The sequence below is a fragment of the Lynx canadensis genome, chromosome A2 (genome assembly GCF_007474595.2).
Source record: "Lynx canadensis isolate LIC74 chromosome A2, mLynCan4.pri.v2, whole genome shotgun sequence".
NCBI lineage: Eukaryota > Metazoa > Chordata > Mammalia > Carnivora > Felidae > Lynx > Lynx canadensis.
This window is the reverse complement of record NC_044304.2, coordinates 118,043,566-118,066,929: the sequence shown is the minus strand read 5'-3', so window position 1 is coordinate 118,066,929 and position 23,364 is coordinate 118,043,566. Positions and strand designations below refer to the sequence as shown.

The 23,364-nt window shown below is 40.7% G+C and overlaps 1 protein-coding gene across 2 annotated transcripts in view; it reads left to right on the top strand.

Annotated features, from left to right (window-relative positions):
• The window catches only part of SKAP2 (src kinase associated phosphoprotein 2), a 184,856-nt gene that overhangs the window by 153,238 nt on the left and 8,254 nt on the right, over positions 1 to 23,364 (top strand). For both annotated transcript variants that reach the window (XM_030308134.2, XM_030308135.1), the window contains exons 10-11: positions 8,812 to 8,889; positions 14,928 to 15,040. In XM_030308134.2, the coding sequence (XP_030163994.1) occupies positions 8,812 to 8,889; positions 14,928 to 15,040 (191 nt within the window). The remainder of the gene's footprint in view (positions 1 to 8,811; positions 8,890 to 14,927; positions 15,041 to 23,364) is intronic.

The following is a 23,364-nucleotide window of genomic DNA, read 5'->3' as shown; positions in this document are numbered from 1 at the left end:
TTTGCGTAAGCAAACAGGAAACAGAGCCAACGCCTCTAACAGCTGAGTTCTGGTTCCGTCTGCTTTTTTCTAAGGTTATAGTAGACAGTTGTAGATCCATATAAAACAGCCAAGTTACCATGAAACGATCTCAACACTACCCTGTTTATCATTAGATGGTATTTTCTACGGAATAAAATTTAAACCACCATCTACGTTGAGAGGAAATATTTTACTTTCTAAAAAGGAACTCAGAATAGTTTATAATAAAATGCAAATACATTTGGAAGGAATGGATGATTCTTATATATATGTATATATTTCATATGAAATAATGTATATATTTCCTAATAATGAAGTATGTATATATTTGGATATTCTTATTACTCAGAAACTGAGTAGAGGTGGTCTAGGAGAAGATGTTAATAGTGGTTATGGATCAGTCTTGGATGATTTAAAAAATGTATATACACACACACACACACACACACACACACACACACACACGCTTGCTTATTCCTATTGTCTGACTGCCAGCAATGAACAGATACTGCTTTTGTGGCAAGAATAATAAAAAAGGTTAATCTAAATTAAAAACCAGAACTATTTTTAGTGGCAAACTATAACTGTACCAGAAGTCCACAGCCAGATCGAGGTTACTGTACTTGAGAAACAATTTAATTTGACTTTCTTGGGTTAAAAGAATTTTAATATCGCAGAACTTATGATAGATGTTAATTAAAAAGCTACGAGTTTGAGCTTTACGGAATGGTTAGGAGAATTTTCTATCGTGGGACGCGTGAGTAGAATATGCCCTGGGACAGGGAAGAGCCACGTTTCATTGTTCCCTTGTGCCTGGTACTCCTTGGGAGTAAAGCCTTCTCCTGACTCAAAGTCCCTTCTGACTGACAGGATCTGGCCCGTTCAGACCTTATTTTTAACCGACATACTTTGCTTACCATAGTTGCCTGTGGGTGATCAAGTCTGTGTGAGACTGCTCCTGAAGAGAGAAGGACCTCTGGAGCAGCAGAGACTTTTCCAGAAATGTCCGCAGTACACGTTGCATAGAAGGCAGTGCAGGGAGAGAAGAGCAGAGCGCAAGTTTCGTGACCTTGGCCCAGTCAGTCATTCAGGACCCCGTTAATGAAAGAAGGAAGTTGAACTAGATTATAGCTAAGGTTTCTTTCCCTAAGATTTTGTCCAGATTCTGCCAAATGAAATTCTTGCTTGAATTTGAGGTTGTCCCCAAGATCCCAACCTTGATGCTGGCAAGCTTAATGTCTGTGAAAATTTATTATTTTTGCATTTTCAGGTTTGTGTATAAATGATTAGCTTTAATATAGTGCAGAGATGTACTATGATCTTAGGGCGCTTATTTTTGCTTTTGAGGGGCAACTATCAAACCCTGTAAGAATAAAATGTCAAGGTTGAAAATTAGATGGTATGATTGAATAACTACTGCTTATTTTGTTGCCTTTTATATCATATTAACCTTCTTGGTTGCCAAATTCATAAGTGGTTGCAAAACACCTAGTTTCTAAGATAATGACCCTGATACTGCAGGCTAATTGGGTATTTTTTCCCCCTGGAAATCCGATCGTGTCATTACCCTGCCCCAATCCTGTTCAGAGTGCTGAAGGGTAGACATTATTCTTTGTACTTTACTGAGATGAGAATTACAGTCTCGAGGTCACAGGAGTAACTAGAACTTTTTGTTGACATTTTATTATTATTATTATTATTATTTTTTGAGAGAGAGAGACAGAGAAAGAGAGAATGAGCAGAGGTGGGGCAGAGGGAGAGAATCTTAAGCAGGCTGCGTGCTCAGCACAGAGCCCGACGCAGGCCTCCATCCCACAACCATGAGATCGTGACCTGAGCCGAAACTGAGTCAAATGCTTAACCGACTGAGCCACCCAGGCACCCGAGTAACTAGAACTTTAACGGTAGGCCCCAGTTTGCCTAATTTCCAGGAGAGTAAACATGACTCTAAATATGCCATTTCAGCCATCTTTATCTTTGTGTTCATTTTGAAGTTCATATAATACTAAAAGGCAGACATTTCTATCTTTATTTATTTATTTATTTTTTTTAATTTTTTTTTTTCAACGTTTTTATTTATTTTTGGGACAGAGAGAGACAGAGCATGAACGGGGGAGGGGCAGAGACACAGGGAGACACAGAATCGGAAACAGGCTCCAGGCTCCGAGCCATCAGCCCAGAGCCTGACGCGGGGCTCGAACTCACGGACCGCGAGATCGTGACCTGGCTGAAGTCGGACGCTTAACCGACTGCGCCACCCAGGCGCCCCGAGACATTTCTATCTTTAAAAAAGTATATGAGATATATGCCAGTCTGTAAAATATATGTCAGTCTATTAGATGGAAAAATCCTACAGAAGTGTCATATTTTAACTTACCAGTATAGGCCCCTAGGGAACTCACTTTTCCTCCTTGTTTTGGTTTGAATTCCCTTGCCCGTAGCCCTCTGACCCCTGCTTTTCTGCTTTTACCTACTGCCAGCTTCCGAGCTTTGCCCCGGGTCCGGAGAGCGAAGAGGGGCTCAGGTGCCGTTTGTGTGAACCTCCTGCACTCTCCCTCTTTCACACTGTAGTGCTGGGGCTAGCCAGGTGTCTTCATTCCCCTCGTTACATCTGTCCCATCTTCTCCCAGCCAGGGACATATTGCTTGCAATGCCCTGGAGCCAGAACCCTTGGAGAAATGTGCAGGATAGTTTGTTGCTCTGGAATGGAGGCAAACATCTTTGTTTGTAAAAAGACTTGCCATGTGCTGTCTGCATTTGACCATGTTTCCCTTCTGGAAATCCAGTGAAGAAAGAAAAGCTGGCTGGCCTAGAAAAAAATTATGAAATGTTATTTCATAATAAAATAGTTGACATATTTTTGCAATAATGAGTCACAGTAGAGACCTTTCCAGAGTACGAAGTGGCACGTGCTGGCTTCAGGGCACTTGAGGGTGTGCACATCAGAGGTGGGGAAGGAGGGCTGGGAGCACGGAAAGGAGATGTGGGTTGGGGGCATCCCAGCTTGAAATTCTGTTTCTAAATCCTTGCTTGCGGGGCGCCTGGGTGGCTCAGTCGGTTAAGCGTCCGACTTCGGCTCAGGTCATGATCTCACGGTCCGTGAGTTCGAGCCCTGCGTCGGGCTCTGTGCTGACAGCTCAGAGCCTGGAGCCTGTTTCAGATTCTGTGTCTCCCTCTCTCTGCCCCTCCCCCGTTCATGCTCTGTCTCTCTCTATCTCAAAAATAAATAAACATTAAAAAAAATAATAAAAAAAAATCCTCGCTTGCAAGGATTGCTTACCTTAAGATGTCCTTGCGGGGTGACTGAGACTTTGGCTGAGGTCATGATCTCACGGTTTAGGAGTTCGAGCCCCGCATTGGGCTCTGTGCTTACAGTGTAGAGCCTGCTTAGGGTCCTCTCTCTCTCTCCCTCTCTGTCTGTCTCTCTTTCTCTCTCCCTCTCTCTCTCTCTTTCTCCCCCTCAAAAGTAAACATAGAAAAAAATAAAAAATAAAGGTGTCCTTCGCATACAATGCTATGGTAGAGCAGAATCTGCGCACTCATGTGGAAATGTTTTCCGGGTCCAACAGACAGCTGGTATGCACATGAAATTTTAGAAAACCATCTATGAGCTGAATAGAAGGTGAAAAGAACTGGCATTTGCTGCAGTTTCAATCCCTGCTCTAATTGCACGTGTGAACTCGGACAGGTTACTCAAGCTTTGTAAATTCCATTTCTGCGTCCATAACATGATGGTAAAAATACCTGTTATCACCTCATACAACGGTTACGAGGATTTAGTTACATAAGGGATATAAATGCATACAGCATGAACATTCAAGCAATAAATGTTAACTTTTCTTGAGACAAATGTATAGTTTTGTAATCAAATGAAGCCAGGGCAGATAGAAATCTACACCCAATCTTTATTTCAGAGCATAGCTTTTGATTCTGTGTTTTAGGTCTTGAAAATACATTGTAGTTCGGCAGAGCCGTTTTCTTTTTTTTTTTTTTTTTTTATTTTTTTTTCAACGTTTATTTATTTTTGGGACTGAGAGAGACAGAGCATGAATGGGGGAGGGGCAGAGAGAGAGGGAGACACAGAATTGGAAACAGGCTCCAGGCTCTGAGCCATCAGCCCAGAGCCTGACGCGGGGCTCGAACTCACGGACCGCGAGATCGTGACCTGGCTGAAGTCGGAAGCTTAACCGACTGCGCCACCCAGGCGCCCCGGCAGAGCCGTTTTCTGAAGATGCTTAGTGAGAAAGGTAATCATTGTGTGTGAGTCGAAGGTTTTCTGATGTTGTCCTCCTCTCCCTGGAAGATGTGATAAGATCAGTTTTCAGCCCTGATGTGAACATCACACACCCTATTTTGGTGCCAACAAATTGTCCTCAACCTTTTTCAAGCAATGTCAGCTGTCTTTGTCATTTGCTTATAGCTTTTCTCTTTTGGTTGTTTTGTCCTTAAAACAAAGAACGTTAGTAAGGAAGAAATAGCCATTTTGTACAAACTGCATAGCTAGACAGATTCGTGATTCTTATTAGGGTAATAATCCATCTGTTATGGAACTGGATCAATTTGTAAATTAAATTGATTAATCTAGCAGGGGACAAAAAAGGTCTTGACTTCTCCCACGTAGGCAAATGGTAGTCATCCTAAAAAGATTTGGGAGGACCCCGTTCTCTGCTCTTCTCCCTTTCTCTGCTCAACTCGGACGGAAGACCAAGTATCTGCTGAAAAGGGGAGCGAGAATGGAGTTCAGGCTTTTGGGTTCTGACTGCTCCTGGAACTTCCGTATTTTTGACCGGGCTATCATGTTAAAACCTTCTGGTGACTACCAGAACATGTCTGATACTCGCTGATTAGTTTAGTGAATGTACAACTGTGTTTGAATTATCTTCTGCAGTGAGTTTACTGTTATTTTCATCTTGTCTGATCAACAAAATCTTCTGATGATTCTGCTAACAATGTGTGATTGGAATAATAGCGTCACATGTTGCAGAGTTTTGTGCTGCAGCTGAGAGGCATGTAAATACAAGCTGCTTATTTGCAAGAAGCTTCCAGATTTGCAATATGATTGCTATGGAAACCACATAATGAAAACCTTATAACCATCTGTGTGGTTTGATGGATTTTACCGCATAGCTGAGCTGTTTTTGTTTACTGTTATTAAAATGTTGAGTGGAATATATTAACCCCACAAACATTGGCTATTTGAGGTATTAATTAGTATTGTATAATGACATTTGTGACTCAACACCAAAATAAAATATGTTTAATAATAAACCTAAATAAAACAACATGTGTATATATTTCTAATATATTGAGGAGGTAATTATTGCCTAGAATTTTCATTTGTCCTTATATAGTTTTTGAGTGGTGTGGAGAGTTTTTCTCTGTTAATAAATGAGCATAGTAGGATTTATTTTCATGATTTTGAATCTGTTTGTTCACTGCATATTTATTGAACATCTCCTCTGTATCAGATTCTGTTCAAGATTTCAGTCTGAGTTTCTCTCCCTAAGATTAAAACACACACACACACACACACACACACACACACACCAAATTTTATTTTGTTTTCTTTTGTATGGAAGCTGTTTGTATTGTTAGCCCAAGATAAAATGAGTTGTTTGAACATCGTTAAGGAAAACTGATGTATGAAATGCAGAAGCTTTGACCTAAAAATATCATTACTCGGTTTAAAATGGAGAAAAGAAGTTTTTTAAATGAGTATGTCCTCCTCTAAAATACTACTTGTTCAGCATCTCACATTGAATTTGGATACTTCTCAGTAAATATTGATACTTAAGTAAATATTTTAATAGCATTATTCTGATAATTTAAGAATACATTGTGCACATTTATAGCACTTAAATTTTAATAAAATAATACAGTCACAGTAATAAACTATTCTAAGTTCATTGTTTACTTTGCCAAGAGCAGAATTTTCCACTTAATTTCTGTAATTAGTTTTTGTGATAGCTTGACCCTAACTTTGGATGGTAAGTCTGTATCCCATGATGTCTTCTTAAATCTTTTTTTTAACGTTTATTTATTTTGAGAGAGAGAGACAGAGAATGAGCAGGGAAGGGGCAGAGAGAGAGGGAGACACAGAACCTGAAGCAGGCTCCAGGCTCTGAGCTGTCAGCACAGAGCCCAACGTGGGGCTCGAGCGAGATCATGACCTGAGCCCAAGTGGGACACTCAAAGGACTGAGCCACCCAGGCGCCCCTCCCATAATGTCGTCTTAAGAAAGAAGTGCTTCCTATATTGTTGTGCTTAAGGCTTTTGACTTGAGGTCAAGAGCCCTTCACGACTTTTGACTTTACTCAACTGTCTGATTTGTGACCAGCTTGGAGGAGAGGGAGCACTGAGGAAAGAGAAAGTATGACAAATAAGTAAAGTTTTCTCCTTCTCCTTTGAAAAAATTAACCATCTATAAAATAAGTCGATTGGGCCAAATGTCTGTAAAACTTGTGTATGAAAACACCCTAATAAACCATTTACAATCAGGAGGCCTTGAGGTTTGGCATAAGTAAGATAACTGTTGTTGAAGAGAAAAGAGACAGGATTTGGTATTTGATTTTTTTTTTTATTAGTTCTTCCATGTATTAACTGCTCTCTGACTGACTCATATTAAATTGCCGACACTGCGGTCAACTTAATGTGTATAAAGTGCCAAATATTTCCAGCTGTTCCCTTCTTTTGGAGCGCTCCTTATTTTGTTGAGTTGCAGAAATTCAAAGCAGTTGTAGGTTTGTTTTAGAAGTACAGTAACCCTCAAGCCTGAGTTAAATGGTGAATTTTCTGAGTCACCACTTTAACATTTGCATGAGCCTCCTAACTTTGCATCTACTCCCCTGTAGATGCAAACTTGCGAAGCCTTCCAGTTGCCCCTGGACGTTTCCTCTGGGTTGCCCCACCGGTACCTTCAATCTCTCACGCGGCTCCCGTGTTCCCTTGGCAAAATAGCTTATCTTGGCTATTCTTTTCTTAGGAATGGTGTGTTCCCATTTCTCTGCCGACTAAGCTCACAACTTGTGTCATCCTTGGTTGCTCTTCTTCCCTTAGCCCTCCACATCCAGGCAGGCACAAAGCTTATCGATTCTAGTTCCTTTTCCTCTCATAACCGGCTCCTTGCATTTCCTCTGTCCTTCAGTTAGGACTTCCTTCCCCTTTAGCCAGACTCTAAGTGGTCTCTCTCCCCCCATGCCCTCCTTCAGGCTCTCTGGGACAATGGGACCAGATGACCATTCCACAAGCATAGTGTTAGTTCTGCCCTTTCTCTGCTCAAAAGTCTTCGGGGGCTCTTACTGCCTACCAAATCAAGGTCTAAAGTCCATGGCCAATGTTCATGGCCCTTCAACAGCTGGCCCAAACTACTAGCCTTCTCTCCCATCCTGTTCTTCCCCTTTGAGTACTGCGTTCTTTAGCCAAATGGATAGTACTGAGCTTTGTTGTTTTGCTTATGACTCTCCCTCTGTCTAGAAATTTCCTCCTCCCCATCTCTCTCCATTCAAATTTTCTCCATCCCTCAGAGCCTTCGTGGTATTCCCCACTTGGGTGGTTTTCTAGTCTGTGTCCCTTCAGTTCCTCGTGTCTCACGTGTCAGGTTTCATGTCCCTCATCCCATTTTCCTTCAGGTACTACTGTCTTCTGTGCCCTGTAGGCTCTCAGCTTCCTGAGGGCAGAAGTTTCCTACTCTCTTTGCCTCCCTGGTAGAAGCTGTCTCTTACAGGTAGTTAATACTCAATGGATTATTTAATAGCCATAATGGCTGTGTTTACCTATTTTGCATACTTTAATGTTTTTTATTTTTCTTGAAATTATGATTCTTTTGAACACAGTTTTTCTTGGGCATGCCATTTTGTTCATACATCCCGCCTTAAATATCTCTAAAGTGTATATAAATCCTTAGGTGAGGAAAGTGGTCATATAATAAATGTTTCTTTAATGTAAAATAATTAAAGTCTATTGACTCTGTTTAGAACTCTTCTCATTTAGTCTTCTCCTCTTTCTTCCTATAAGCGGGGGAACGAATGTGATAGGAAAGGGTGGGAATAACAAAGGTAAGGCCCAGAATATATGCAGGATAAAGCACATGGACATTATGATCACAGGCCTGAGTTGGAATAATAAACAGTGGCAGTGTCTTTAGCTTTTTGAACCTCAGTTTACTCCTCTGTAAAATGAGGATTTAAAACTATTTATCTGTGAAATCTTAACATCTGCTATGGTCTATGACACATAGTAGATCCACAGTATGATTTGGGGGGAATTGTCCTGAAGGGGGAGGATCCGTTTGGTATTCTCCCATGAAGATCAAGGGAGAAAACATGAAGGGTCTGATACTCAATAAATGACTTATAGGTTAACTGTATTTTGTATCACACATTTTCCCTGTGTTCTACTGATGGTTTAGGGACTGGGGTTTTATCCTGCCTCGGTATAATGTGGTCTGTCCATATAGGGCTGGGTGTTACTTTACTGGATTTCAGGGCTGATCTGGGTTTAAGAGTGTTCCAGAGGACTTTCCAGTATGCGAAACAAAATATGTGAGGCATCAGCACGTATCTTAAATTTTATCAAGCCAACTGGTAAGGTCGCTATGTGCAACTAGCTAGAGGTTTGTTTGTTCAGCTTTAGATTATTGACAAAGGAATGTGAATGTTGAGCGGTTTCATTCTTTGAGGAGGAATATTTATGCGTCGTGAACTTTCAGTTTTGCTCGTAAAATGGGGTGAGTACTGTCTTGTTATTTCTGAGGAAACCCTTCAGCGTGCCATTTCTGTTGTTTGCTTACAGAAGAGGAAGAGGACAGTGCTCCCGCAAACGTGGAGGACCAAAGGAAGACGAGTCAGGACAGTGCTCTCCCCGCCACAGGTACTGAATCGTGAAGCTTCTTGGGAAGCTTCTTTTGGTTTTGTTCACTTTCCCTTTCGTCACTTTTCTTACAGCTCTAAAGAGGGTTTACCCAACTGCCCCGAAGTTGGCTGCTTCGATCTGGGTATCTTAGGGCGGATAAGCTGCTTAGTCCCATTTAGGATGCATGAAAACCACTTGAGAAGGATTTATAAAGTAAGCCAATTTATACAAGGTATTCCTTCCTGAATTACTTTGTAATGACTCAATTAGCTTTCATTTCTGCACAAAGGAGATTTAGTTGCATAAATTAGCTTATCATCATTGAGGAAGTGTCACTGCTAAAGGACAGTTTATAGATACAACATGCAGTTGCTGTCAAACCTATAAGAATGTAATATAGACATCTGTGTATACTTTGTGCTTGAGCAGAACAGACTTCTGCCATTCAGAGACCAACAGGGGACAACAAGTTGCCCAGGGGACTGGCAATGTAGACATCTCTGAAAAGGTCAACTTGACACAGGCTCTGACAATCGACCCGCAGCTCTGTCTTCTTTGATAAAAATCAGATAAACTTAAGACCGCTAATTGATCTGCAGCCTGTTTAAATGTTGGCCATGCATATCTTCATTGCATATGATTAACACAGAAAGCAAATGAATTGGGTAAGAAATGCCAGAGTCCGGTGACAGCGGTTTAAAAATTGGAAAAGGACACTGATGGCCTAGAAGGCTAGGAAGGATATTCCCCTTATCCATTTCCACTTGGCACATGGCCCCAGGTACTAATTATGACTGAGCCGGGAAAAATAACCACACATGCTGTGTACAAGATCACATGATATGGGCGACTTTTTTTTTTCTTTTTTTTTTTTTGCGGGTTGTTATTTCCAAATAGCAGGAGATAAACCATATCTGGAGGGCAAGCATGAGGTTAGCTTTGATAAACCAGCAATTATTTTACACGGAAAGAAGAGAGGGGATGCCTTCTTATCAAGACTTTTACACCTCCTCGTAGCCACATGTCAGCTGGGGCAAGGTCTGCCATATCATCCCGTATCCTGCACAGAGCTATAGTTGAGGGTCACCTTCCCTTCTCTGATACATTCATACATCACTCTTGCCAGCTGTCAGAGGCAGGGTGGACAGGAAGTGTGTGTTCAGGAAGTAGCTTTCCCGAGTCCTTCCTACCATGACACGCGGAAAGGAAACAGAGGCCTGACTTCCGGACCTGGACAGGAAAGCAGGAGCGGGCTGCTGCAGAAGGTTTGGTTTGCTTTTTTCAGAAAGGAAGTGAGGACGAAGTCATTAGATGTTAGCACTCTGGTCCTGTAAAAGGCAGCTATAAAATCCTAAGACTGAGCGAAGCCTCGAGGATGATCCACAGTGGTAATTTAAGTATATGTGTTTTAGGACGTATCAAAACTTCTGCCGAAAGCACGAAGGGTTTTTGTTTTTGTTTTTGCTTTTGTCAGTGCAGGTGTAGAAGCAGACACATGTAGGTATCCCTTCCACAAATAGAAGCGTTCTGGCTTAAAAGCAGTTGTATTTTTCAAAAACCCTTTTAAAGTACCCATCTCCCAAATGTTTGCCTTTGAGGGAAGGAAGAAAAAAGTCAGTTTTTCTTCAAAGGAATGCACTAAGTCGATCTAGCTTTCCGTGCAATCGCTGTAAAGCACTGCAATAATTCTTATCTTTAGTGACATGAAATTCTTTTCAAGCAACAGTTTTAATGCTTTTGCATAGCAGTGACCTTTGCTCTCTTTGGGCTGTCAAAGATGTAACACTAGAAGTTTGTTTGCTGTGCAGGGCAGTGGGTTGACAAGGGTATTACTATCTTGCCGAGCATCACATGATGTGAACTTCTAACCTTACTCAAGAATGTTATATATTTTTCACATTGAGCGATTTTACTTAAAAAAGGAGAAAAAAATTCAGACTAAAGTGAAATACATAAACAACATAATCCTGTATTTCTTATAAGTTCTTTTATGTTCAAGCTTGCACGTCTTGCATGTTTATATATATGTACAAAATGACTCCATTTGATTTTTTTCAAAAATGTTTAATGTTTATTTATTTCTGAGAGAGAGAGGAAGACAGCACAAGCAAAGGAGAAGCAGAGAGAGAGGGAGACACAGAATCAGAAGCAGGCTCCAGGCTCCGAGCTGTCAGCACAGAGCCCGAAGCGGGGCTCGAACTCACGAATGACGCAATCATGACCTGAGCCGAAGTCGGAGGCTTAACCAACAGGCGCCCCTGATTTTTTTGAACACTGTAGAATTTGCTTATCTTTCTGAAATCGTTTTTAAATGACTGCTCAAGAAGAGATTTTTCATTATCTTACATATTGTATGTTTCAGCCACTGCCATCGTATTTTTAAAATCCTTTTTTGTTCTTGTAAGTATCTCCAATGTTTAGCCTATTTTTCCTAATGATTCTGTTATTGCCCAATGATCTGTTTTTGAATGTTGGAAAAAGCAAGAACAAGTATATTGTTTGAATCCTTCAGAGGCTGGCTAATTTAGAATGGTTGTTTTTTCTGTCTTTACCTTCTCTTTTTAACCATTCATGCCTCTCAGGACAGGAAACATAATGAGGTGAGGTTTTTTGTCATTTTGAAAACATAGATCATGATGCGGGAAGATTAATCCATGCAGTGATAACAACTAAAGAGACTTACTTGTATTCAGAATGTGGGATGATCTGTGGCATTACATTTTTGTTTTTTAAAAACGTATTTTACACGGATTATTTTTCGGTGTATAGGTGAACAATGCTAACTCTTGTGAACTCACTGTGCTTCTGAGGCTAGACCCGTGCGTAATTTTTTGAGGATGGTTAGCCATACTTAAAATTTCAAAACTTAAAATAGTGAAAAGTAAACCAGAGAAGCTCACTGCTCTCAAAGGAATAAAGCAATTCCTAATTTTTATATCTGAAATTCATACCGGGGCACCTGGGTGGCTCAGTTGATTGAGTGCCCGACTTTGGCTCAGGTCATGATCTCACAGTTCACGGGTTCGAGCCCCGTGTCAGGCTCTGTGCTGACAGCTCAAAGCCTGGAGCCTGCTTCGGATTCTGTGTCTCCCTCTCTCTCTGCCCCTCCCCTACTCGCACTCTGTCTCTGTTTCTGTCTCTCAAAAATAAATAAAACATTAAAAAAAAATTTTTTTTAAATAAAATTCATACCAAGAATTTTAACGTTACTTTCCTGAGGAGACTAAGGCTAATAAATTTTTATCACCAGGCCTTCTCGTTAGTTGTGGTTCTTCTGCTTTATACCTACTATTGCATTCTGAAACAGATAGAATAGTAAATTGTATGTGTGTATAGCCATGTGACATAAACAACTTATTATTCTTTAACAGAGCTCACATATGGGACACAGAAATGAGGTTGGTCTTTGGGTAACATCATCATCAAGATTATCGAAAACACAGTAGAAAATGCATCTTTTTCCCAGTATTGCCAAGTAGCTAGCTCTGTTGCCTCTTTACAGCAGTGAGATTTAATGAAATGCTCATGATGCACATCTAGGGAGAAATGCATCTTGCACACGGTGGGGGTCTCCCTTCCCCTCATGTGCTCCTGTAACTCCCATTAGTGTTAATGGGAGTTTCACCAAGCGCATCGAGGGGAAGAGAGACCCCAAAGTGATAAGGATTATGTGTTAGAAATCACCATATACTTTTCTTTGCCTTCTTTCTTCCCCCACCTCTTGAAAATCTATTGAATGAAAAACCGTCGTGAGAATATCTGAAAAAGGAGGAGCCGGCAGCAGGCTGGGCAGCTGGGGACGCGCTGGGACGCTCGAGCTCAGCCAAAACTTCCCTCGTTTTAGCCCAAGTTTTGTTTCTTTAACCTTTTTGGATCAAGCCTCAGGCTGAGCAACATTGGGAACACACAGGAGCCTGGGCCGGGGAAGCCAGCTATTTACATCCTCTTACCTCCTGGCCGGCGACTGTGGGGGAGGGCCTTGCATGTGAAATGATGTCATCCTCTCTTTGCTCTAATTCCTTGACTTTTAAACTGACACTGACGGACTGCTTGGGGCGCAACATTTGACCCATTTAGCAGTTGATTTAATCGGACTAGAATGTCTCAACTTCCAAATCTCTATTTGTCTAAATAAGTGGTTTTTAAAGGAAATCAGTCACTTTATTATTAAGTAATTCTTTCTAAAAGAAAAAATTGACAATGTTTGGAGTGATCTGTCCAGCCGGAGTGCCCTCTAGTGTCCATTCATGGAATTTACTTAATAAATTGCTTTGTGGGGGGAAATGTAATGAAGGGTAGCCACGAGCATTGTTAGTTCTTGGTTGGATCCCCGGGCTTGTATACATGCCTGCTGGTGTTGGTGACGAGTGCTCAAATGCTGGAGTGGAGAGGTCAGTACGGAGTCTGTCTCTCTCTGTTCCCCTCCCTTCCTCCCTCCTTCCTTTCACACCTCCCCCCGTAATGTCTCCCCCCCCTCCACCCCCCCCCCCCCCCCCCCGCCCCCTGGAATTTTTAGAAAACAGGAGAAAAACTTGAATAGGATTTTGCAAGGTGGCATATTCTAGCCACTGTTTATTTTCTTCAAGCTTAATCGAGAAGTATCATCTTCCTAAATTGTCACACTCCACGCTCCTCAGATTTTCTCTTTGGCTCGAAAAAAACGTTTCGGATATTAGAAGTTTGAAGACTTCTAACAAACTTAGCACTTTGTGTAAATCACAAACCACGCGATGTAAGACGAATACCCAGAAGACCCGCTCACGTGAGGAGTTGTGTTGGAATTGCCAAGAAGCCTGCTGTTTGAGAGCCATATAACAAAACTAGGATGACAGGCCTGACGCAGCATGCGTCCCCACAGCTATCCCCTCAGAATTCAGAGCTGACATTCCAATGATGGAAGTTGTCAACACGTATACGTTCTGCCTGGTTAGTGAATACACGGACATCTTATTGATATCGCTTGCATTCTTTTTGCGTTAACTCATCAAAACTCAATTATCATGAAATTAAAAACAGGAAACAGTTCTCAGTGTAACAAAAGCATCCAGTGTATTTAACTCTGTGCTGTGTTTCAAGAGACCCACATTGTATAAGTGACAAAGCATTTATTACCCGGTTTATTGTGGTATTACAGAGCGGAGAGCGCTAAATAATCAATCAGTTAATGGTCTGTATGGCAGTTTGAGCACATCACATCCATTGTGCTTATGCCGTTAGAAGGATGAGCTGGTAACTGCAGTGTATGTTGCATGTTTATTCAGAGCGTAATGTCCTAAACTAGGGCTGACAGAAATCTTGAAAAATGCAGCTTCAGCTTTGGCAATTTCAAAGTTGCTAAAATATGTTAGAAATAACTTTTGTGAGAGGCTTTCGGTACAAAAGTCCCCAAAGATAAGAGCTGGAATTACCCTCTGTGTTATTTCCACTTTACCCTCTTCCTCTAACCAGCTGTAGATTTTAGAATTTTTAAAAAAAAAATTGTTGCCGAGTTTGAGTTATTTCTATGCCCTACTGACTCCTTTATTATTCTTTATTATTGTTTATGAAGTGTCCCAAAATTTTCTCTCCCTCCCTCCCTTTCTCTCTCTCTCTCTTTTTTTATTCTTTTGTAATTTTTGGAAATTCTGTAAGGTGGTTGTTTCACAGTGTGTTTATCACGTGTCATGGATACTTGCTCATCATGTGGTATGGCTGATTCGCCTTCAAAACATGTTGCAAGTGGGTTTAGGTCCATTGTAAAAAATAAATGGGAAGGAACTTTTAGGTGCTGGCTTGATGAGAGCACATGGCAATCACAGGCTTTGGATAAAACAAGAAAGGGGGAGAGAGAAAAGAGACGTTCAAAATGAGATCTTTTTTTAAAGAAGGTCTCATAATGATATAATTAGAAGAAGTGGGATTTGTATGTAAGGGTAATCAAATGTTCTTTGAATCAGGACGGAATTTTTTTAGATTGTTTTGGTGGTGAGAGGCCCTTTAGCCTCTATTGGTTCACGTTTAAGCAAGGACCCGTTACATGAAAGCTCTAACTCATGTTTTCTCTCTCTTCTTCGTAGGAGATAAAAGCACCGATTATGCTAATTTTTACCAGGGTTTGTGGGACTGCACAGGAGCTCTTTCTGATGAGTTGTCATTTAAACGTGGTGATGTGATTTACATTCTTAGCAAGGTAAGGAGACACCCCAGCTGACAACCGTAAAGGGTGAATACAAAGCTAGATTCTTCTGCATCTGGGTTTACAACACTGGGGAAAAATGCCAATTGGAATTCCTCTAGGTCCTTGTTAACAATTGGGAGTTCACAATAATTAATTATTTTGTCAAGTGAAATATAATCAAATTTTAAACACAATCAGATAACAGGATTCAACTTAGCAGTGTGTTTACCTATCACTTCAGCCTTTGGCTCACATCCACACCCTGCCTTCTCCAGAAACAATATACTTATGTGAAAGTTAACATTGTGAGGTATTAGGTTATTTATTATGTTTTTCTTTCCTCTTCCTTTTTATTCTTCTGTGTGCTTATTCTGATTTTGTCTGCCATTCACTACTGGAAACACTGTTTATAGTAGGAGTTTTTCATCTTTATGTAAATACATTGGTGTTCCGACAATTTAAAAGCGATGTTTTTTCTATTCAGATAGGTTTAGGTAATTTTTAACAATTTAACATAGTTGTATTTGTAAACGTAATGACAGAGTCTGTTGCTATGAACTCACCTCTCTCTCTCTCTCTCTCTCTCTCTCTCTCTCTCTCTTTCTCTCTCTCTCTCTATATATATACACACACACACATATATATAAAATCTCTTTCTCTCTCTCTGTCTCTCTCTCTGCCTCTTAAGATACTGGATGACTCAAATCAGTGTCTCTGCCTCTTAAGATACTGGATGACTCAAAATCTTTCTGTCCTTAGATCTAAAAGTCATGTTTCTTATAGTGGTGACGTGTGTGAGCTGCCTTAATTTTAATATTTAACTTTCCCTGCTGTAATATAGGGATTAAAAAACTTGCTCAGTCTACTTTATGAAGCTATTCTAGAAACAAATGATGTATGAAAACTAGCTAAATGTAAGTAGGGAGATGTTCTATAAATCATAAGTCTAGAAGTTTAATGTGGTTTCTTGATTAGAGAAATATTTTGTACTTTCCCGAAAGATAATATGGCTTGCTAGATACAGAAGAGATTTGGAAATAAGGTCGTTTATTGAATGTAACAAAAGATGGCTGGTGGATAAAATCATAACCTAGGAAATCATAGAACATTTGAATGAGGAATCTGCATGATGATCATCCACTTATTCTTGGTTTTACAGATAAGGGAACTTGGGTCGAGAAGGGGCCAGAACCAGGACTTAACCAGGCGCCTTGACTCCCAGACCAAGGCTGTCTACTTTTCTCTCGTGCATCTTCTTTCCTTCTTTCCTCCCTCGTGTGTAATTTGAAACTGTCGTAAAGCATCCACAATGTGCGAGGGCCTGTGCTAAGCACCAGGAATCCAAAAGGAATACTACAGAAGCACTTGTAGGTCATTGGGGGAAAATATGTAACAAGTAAATATAAGCAGCCATGATCATTGCTAGTTGAGGTGCCCAAAGCTAAGACTTCTCATCTTTCTTCGTCCTCTGTTCCTTAGTATGTTTGTTTTTTGTGTTTTATTTTTTTTTAATTTTTTTTTTCAACGTTTATTTATTTTTGGGACAGAGAGAGACAGAGCATGAACGGGGGAGGGGCAGAGAGAGAGGGAGACACAGAATCGGAAACAGGCTCCAGGCTCTGAGCCATCAGCCCAGAGCCCGACGCGGGGCTCGAACTCACGGACCGCGAGATCATGACCTGGCTGAAGTCGGACGCTCAACCGACTGCGCCACCCAGGCGCCCCTGTTTTTTGTGTTTTAAAGAAATACAGGTTTAGTTCTTAGAAGCTATAGATAACCAACTCTTGGATGAAGCATTACAAGATTATTGAGCATTTCATTGTTCTGAATTAAGATAACAGTTTTTTTTTTTTTAGTTAATTACTTAACATAGAAACCGAAGTGATTCATTTCAGTTCAAGAAAGTCTCTTGGAATTATTCCCCAAACGTACTTAGCTCGCAGTTTCTTTCACCAGCTGAGCTGCAGTTGCGTATAAAATAAAAGGTTGATTGGCTTCTACTTGGAATTCCAAATTATAGGGATAAACGGCATGGAGTCATTATATTATTATGGTAAAATGCGAAACTTCTAAAAGCCATATGGGTCTGCCCTTAAAGCCTTCTTTATGACTCATGCTGTCTTTGTGGCTGAAAACCTCAGAGTAGCGACCTCCGGGGCAGGCTGTCAAACGAGTAGCATTCCCATTGCCTCCGAAAATTACTTTCTGTTATTATGAAAGTAAAGGTAGCGTCATAGGTGTATGTCACACTTCTGGGATCCCAGGGAAGGCACTTTCTGTTCTCCCAAACCTGTTTTGTGGAGATTGTAATTTTATGTGTGAAGCCTGGTCATAGAGCTAAGATTAGTGGTGGTCCGGCTCAAAGGAAGAGTATACCGCCATCTAAAATTTCTAAAGGCTATTATTTGGGCATGTGCCTACCAAAAATAATTCCTCTCTCAGCCCTTCACAAGGCGTGAAGTTCCATGGGCAGCATGATTTCACGAGAGGCCTCCTAGAGCTCATGTTGGTTTTGGAAAGAGGCTAGACATTGTTCGCCAGTGCATTATCGCTATTGGCGGAATGATTTAATGCCAGTATTTATCCCACTGTGGAGCTGGTAGAATCAACCAGGTAAATCTTGGTGAGGGTGAAAAGAAAGGACACTTAGCTCTCCCTGGATGGAATTTGGACAAATTTGGGGCCGTTAGTGGACATCTTGGCTATTGGTTTTCAAATTGCTTTGGGAGTCAGTATATGTTTGTGAAGACTTGCACTTAGCGATTTGGGGGGAACAGTTTCAAAGAGGAATCTTTGGAGACTCTAATAATTTTTTATTGGCTTGGTCTTCCAGTTTTTACCAAAACTTTGGCCAAAACAGACCATAAAGCAATATCATAAATTCATTTTCATGGGAATGACAGCAATTTGAATGTTTAAGACTACTGTAAATTCAGGGGCGCCTGGGTGGCTCAGTCGGTTGAGCGTCTGACTTCAGCTCAGGTCATGATCTCACAGTTCGTGAGTTTGAGCCCCACGTCGGGCTCTGTGTTGACAGCTCGGAGCCTGGAGCCTGCTTCGGATTCCGTGTCTCCCTCTCTCTCTGCCTCTCCCCCACTTGTACTCTGTTTCTCTCTCTCTCTCTCTCTCTCTCTCTCAAAAATAAGTAAAATGTAGAAAAAAATTTTTAAAAAAGACTACTGTAAATTCAGAACTCAGGCTCTTAGAAGAGAGTGAAAAATTGCTCAAAAGGACTTGTTTCTAGATTAAGGTAGATCTATATATTGTTATATATATATGATGAAGAATTCCTCAGAAGGACTTGTTTCTAGATCCAGGTGGAGAGAGAGATTTTTTTAAAAGTACACTTAGCATAGAAATCACCAGCATTGTTGTAGGTCTAGAAATGTGTTTCATGTTTCTCAGAGTTATATTAGGTTTTGTGGCTATAGAATGAAATTTTACCATTTTAATTTATTTTTTACACCATCTAGTGGCTCAGAATGAGTGGTGCAGGTAATTGCAGCTAATGTGCACAATCAAAATGATGTCATAAATTCAGCTTGAGATCTAGCTATGGATTATTACTTTCCTATGTCATGTCAATAAAGTATTAGCATTAATCATAAAATTTTTAATCATTCAGAATTGAATGTAAACATTGTATACATACCTTTTTAAGGAGTCTCAATGCAATATTTGTAGAGGCATAAAAAAATGTGTACCTTGTGAAGAAATTAATGCCACAATTTTTCTAATAAATAATGCCATTTGCAAGATTTGAAAGAAATACGCCTTGCTTTTCAAAATTAACTGATCTGTATTTCGCAATATTTAATTGTCACTGATCTGACTTACCTTCCAGAAAGTTTTCAGTTCTGAAAATACTCTTTAAAAAAAAAAAAAGGAAACACAAGACAGTTTAAGAAAAGATGCATTCTTTTTTTTTTTTTTTAATTTTTTTTTTTTCAACGTTTATTTATTTTTGGGACAGAGAGAGACAGAGCATGAACGGGGGAGGGGCAGAGAGAGAGGGAGACACAGAATCGGAAACAGGCTCCAGGCTCTGAGCCATCAGCCCAGAGCCTGACGCGGGGCTCGAACTCCCGGACCGCGAGATCGTGACCTGGCTGAAGTCGGACGCTTAACCGACTGCGCCACCCAGGCGCCCCAAGAAAAGATGCATTCTTAAATACAATTTGGATAAATCAAGGACTAAAAATGGTGTGCATTGTAATGAAGAGTGTTTTAATTTTGTAAATGTAATGACAGAAACAGACTGAACTGGTGTGACCATTGGGCGTCTTCGTTAAAATTCACTGTAGGAATATAGTTTTGTTTTAAAATTCAGTCTTCTTTCTCTGTTTTTGCAAGGAAGCCTTGATAGGGTGTCAGCTGTGCTCAGTCAGCCTGGGGGTGATTTATGTATTTCAGGCGTCTTTTTTCAGAGTTATATGAGTCTTAGACTTAAATTTTTTTCTCTAGTGAAAATCAAGTGTTGCAATAAAGAAGGGTAAGCAGATCACCTGGCCTGCCCCCCCTTCCCTTTTTAACATTTTTCAATTAGCAGCTGTCATGCATGTGACCCCTGGCTGAGTTCGCCTCTCTTTCAAAGTGTCTGGCATTTTCTAAGTTTTAACCTTTGAAGCTCACTAATACTAAATTTAAGTACTGCTTACCTAAAAAGGAGAGCCAGTGACTTTTTGCTTATAGTTCTTTCCACGTAGGGTCACTGCTGTTGTTTGTGTATTAGAAGAAACCCCTGTTACGCACATCAGTAGTTCAGCAGAGATTTAGAAATCTTTTTATTCTCCCCTAAAAACAATGGGGCACATTTACAGGGACAGATGAAAATGGGGTTTGTAATTTTGTTGACCGCTACGTTGCTAATGAATTAATTCTAAAACTCACGGCCCAATTTCTGATTCATTTGATGGGGGGGAAATCATATTTGAAGTAAAAAAAAAAATCTTTTTAGTTTTTTAAAAAAGGAATCAGGTTGTTTAAAATCATGCCAGATTCCATTACTAGGTTACATGTCACGTTCATATGTCCTTAAACAAGGACATAATATCCTAGTTAATAGTATTTACCCAGAACTATGTTTGCAAGATGTTAGGATTTTAATAGCAGGATCCAGGTTATATGGCTATAGGCGTATTCCCTTGCCCTGCATACCTCTTTGGTTATATGATTCTACTTGCTGTTCTGGATTTACATCGTCTATTAGTTTATCTTTCAATCTGTGCTCATCGGTAAATGGCTAACCACATTCCTATTCTTACTTTTAAAGCAATAAATTATTTTTAGAGACTTAACGACAGCAGAGCTATGCTTCGGCAGGAAAGAAGCACGCTACTTTGTCTGGTGTTAACTGAAAAACAAGGGGGTGAAGAGTCCTGGGATATTTTATCTAGTCTAGGACACATGTGACTTGAGCATTGCAGCGTCTTAAGAAATTTTTTATTAAGTGAAAAACAGGAAATGTAGGTTGACAGTGTTCACTAATGTACGGTAAGGACGCTTTTTTTTTTTTTCTTTTTTTAGTATATATTGGTTGGAGGGTCGAGCATTGTCTCCCATTATATCTGTGAGTTTTTTTCAGCGATTGGTGAATTGTGACTGTCACTGACCGTTTGCTTCTCATTGTAAATACGTAAAGATTCCATGACCAGGATTTTTCTGGCTTTCAAACCTACCGGGAAAAGGAAATAACATGAAAGGCCTCCCGAGCTCTGCTGGCAGAGTTACTTTTCAGGTGTCTTCATTTTCCCTCCGTGACCATCTGCCCCCACGTGCCACAAATAGCATAACCAACTGCTGAAGAATAACTAGGACATCTCAATATAGGACATAACGTTGTTGATGCTCAGCTAGTTCCCAAAATGTGGTTATGTCTTCCAGCCTTTGGGGAAGGAGGAGGAGTAGCTGTATTGTGACCGTGTCTCTTTGGGTCTGGTGGCATTTAGTTTCCGTGCTGTCGATACGGGAGTGTTGCGGGTACACAGTGAGGCCGGGTAGACCTGCTCTGCTCACACCCGCCCCTCCCTCAGGAGACAGTCTGGTTCCACTCGTGGGACTCCTCTCGTTATCTAGGTGGGGACAACACATTCAAGTCCTTCCCTGTGTTCTCTGACCTCAAATGGAAGGAGCGTTTCAGGAAAATGTTGACAGATGAAAGCGGGGAGGTGATTCTGGAAAGTAGGTTGGGAGGCTCAGAATAAGCCGGAGGGGTCAAGGAAAAACCAGCAGGCAGCGTCCGAGATGCAGGGTGGGCGGAAGTGGCAGGGGCTGCTATGGGCTGCAAGGCCTGTGTGCTTTAATCCTGCGCGGAATAAGCCAGGGTCTGTCAGAAGCAAAACAAAACGACTTGAAAGACAGCACCTTGTTGATAATTTTTTTTTTTAAATCCTAAATTGAAAAGTCCATGATCTCTTAGGCGCTTCTTCTCCCCACCCCAAAAACTCAGGAACCCCCTTAACATATATATATAGCAGCATTCACTCCTCTGAGATGTTCCCCCCCTCATCCCTTTACAGGCCACATTCCCTTTGGAAGAGCAGGGTAGAGAACCGCTCCTAATCAGATTGCCTTGGAGTGCACTCCAACACACTTTTTTCGTTGCTCTGGCATTTTCCTATACCCATTAGTGGGAAGGGAGAGGGAGGGAACAGCAACAACAAAAAGAATTTGTTGCGTACCCACAAGGACCCGTTCTAGGCACTCGGTATGCTTTCGCTCATCTGATCATTAGATAACCCTATGGTGTTACGGTGTGTTAATTTTCCAGAGTCGGAAAGTGATGCCCAGCAAGGTTGTTATGTGAATCACCCAAGGACACCAACTAGAAAGTACCTTCTCCTGGAATCAGTGCAGGTCTGACCCTGGAATTTTCTCTTTTTACACTGCTACATCTAAGTGGGGACTAGGAGTTTCCATTTCTCTCTCTCTCCACCCTGAACTCGTTGAGGCAGACACTGTGTCTTAAGTATTTTTATATCCCTGATACCTAATAGTATGGCAGATATATGTTTATTTGTGTTTGTGAAAATACAGGTAAAAATAGGAAATAATCCTGACCTTCTTAAAACAATTTAGAATGATAGAATCATAGAGTTAAGGAAACCTTAGTGCTAGTGCTTTGCTTTATAGGTGAGGAAATCTCAAGGCTCAGTGTAATTGGGGAAAATAAATAAAAGACCCAAGGAAGAAATGACTACCCCTGTGGAGACCTTAAAAGACTGGAGTGTGGGCACTTGAACTAACAACACAGCCTGGAGCTTCTCAGCAGCCAGACTACAAAAGGGAGAGACAAGGAGCTAATAACCCCTTTTAATCAAAAAGGAGGGATCTTGGCTTTTCCCAGATCTGGCTACTTTAAAAAAAAAAAAAATCTCCACTAGAATTTCTAGAATCTTCACTGATTATCTGACCTTAACAACTTTATATGACAAGTACAACAGTGACAGATAATACCCTCAACAAAAAAATTTTAGAGTAAATATGACACTTCATAAAGGCAGTTCTGTGAGGGTCCAAATGTGTCACCATTAGACTTCTTGATTTATGTTAAGTACATAACTGGATTATTGTGGAGTCTCCGAGAGTGCCATAAATATAAACCCAAAAAATCATCCCTAAAAAACTTGGGGATGGCCCAGGGTTCCATACCTAATTAGTGAAAAAGCTAGGGGGCGAGACTCTGGAAATTCTGGGAAGATCGTCACAAGAATAATCAGGACGTAAAACCCAGTAGATTTTCCTTTACACCTGCCACACTGTTTCTGCCTTTACAGGGTTCTGTCTTAACCTCTTCCATACATACAATACATTCACCTCAATTTGTTTCTTCATAGAACTGGAATTACCTGGTCCCAGTTCAGCAGGGGGACAGATCTCTTTCTTTCTACAGGTGGAATCTAAACTCTTTAGATAAGGTCTCCTGTACAGCTCATTGGAAAACGGGGTGGACAGCAGCCAGCCACAAGTAGGAACGACATACTTCAGACTGAGAAGCTGAATGCACTTCAGAACAAAAGTTTGTTTAGTCATTACTAAAATTCTTCAAGTATATCTAACATACACGAAGGAAGAGATAGACCTATTGGAAATCACACTTCTTAGGAAGATGTCTAGGATTGTCGACTGGTGCATCATCTAAAATGAGTGTGGCATCATCCAGTCCGTATTTATTGAACACCTTTTATACATTGTGGGGCAGACCGATCAAGTAAGATATTGCCGTGATCTCAGTGAGTCTGTACTTTATTTTAGTTGAAGGAACAGACCTAAAGTACATAAAATGAGGAATAAATGCTCAGCTTGGAATGAGAGACGTAAGCGTGGACTAAATAAT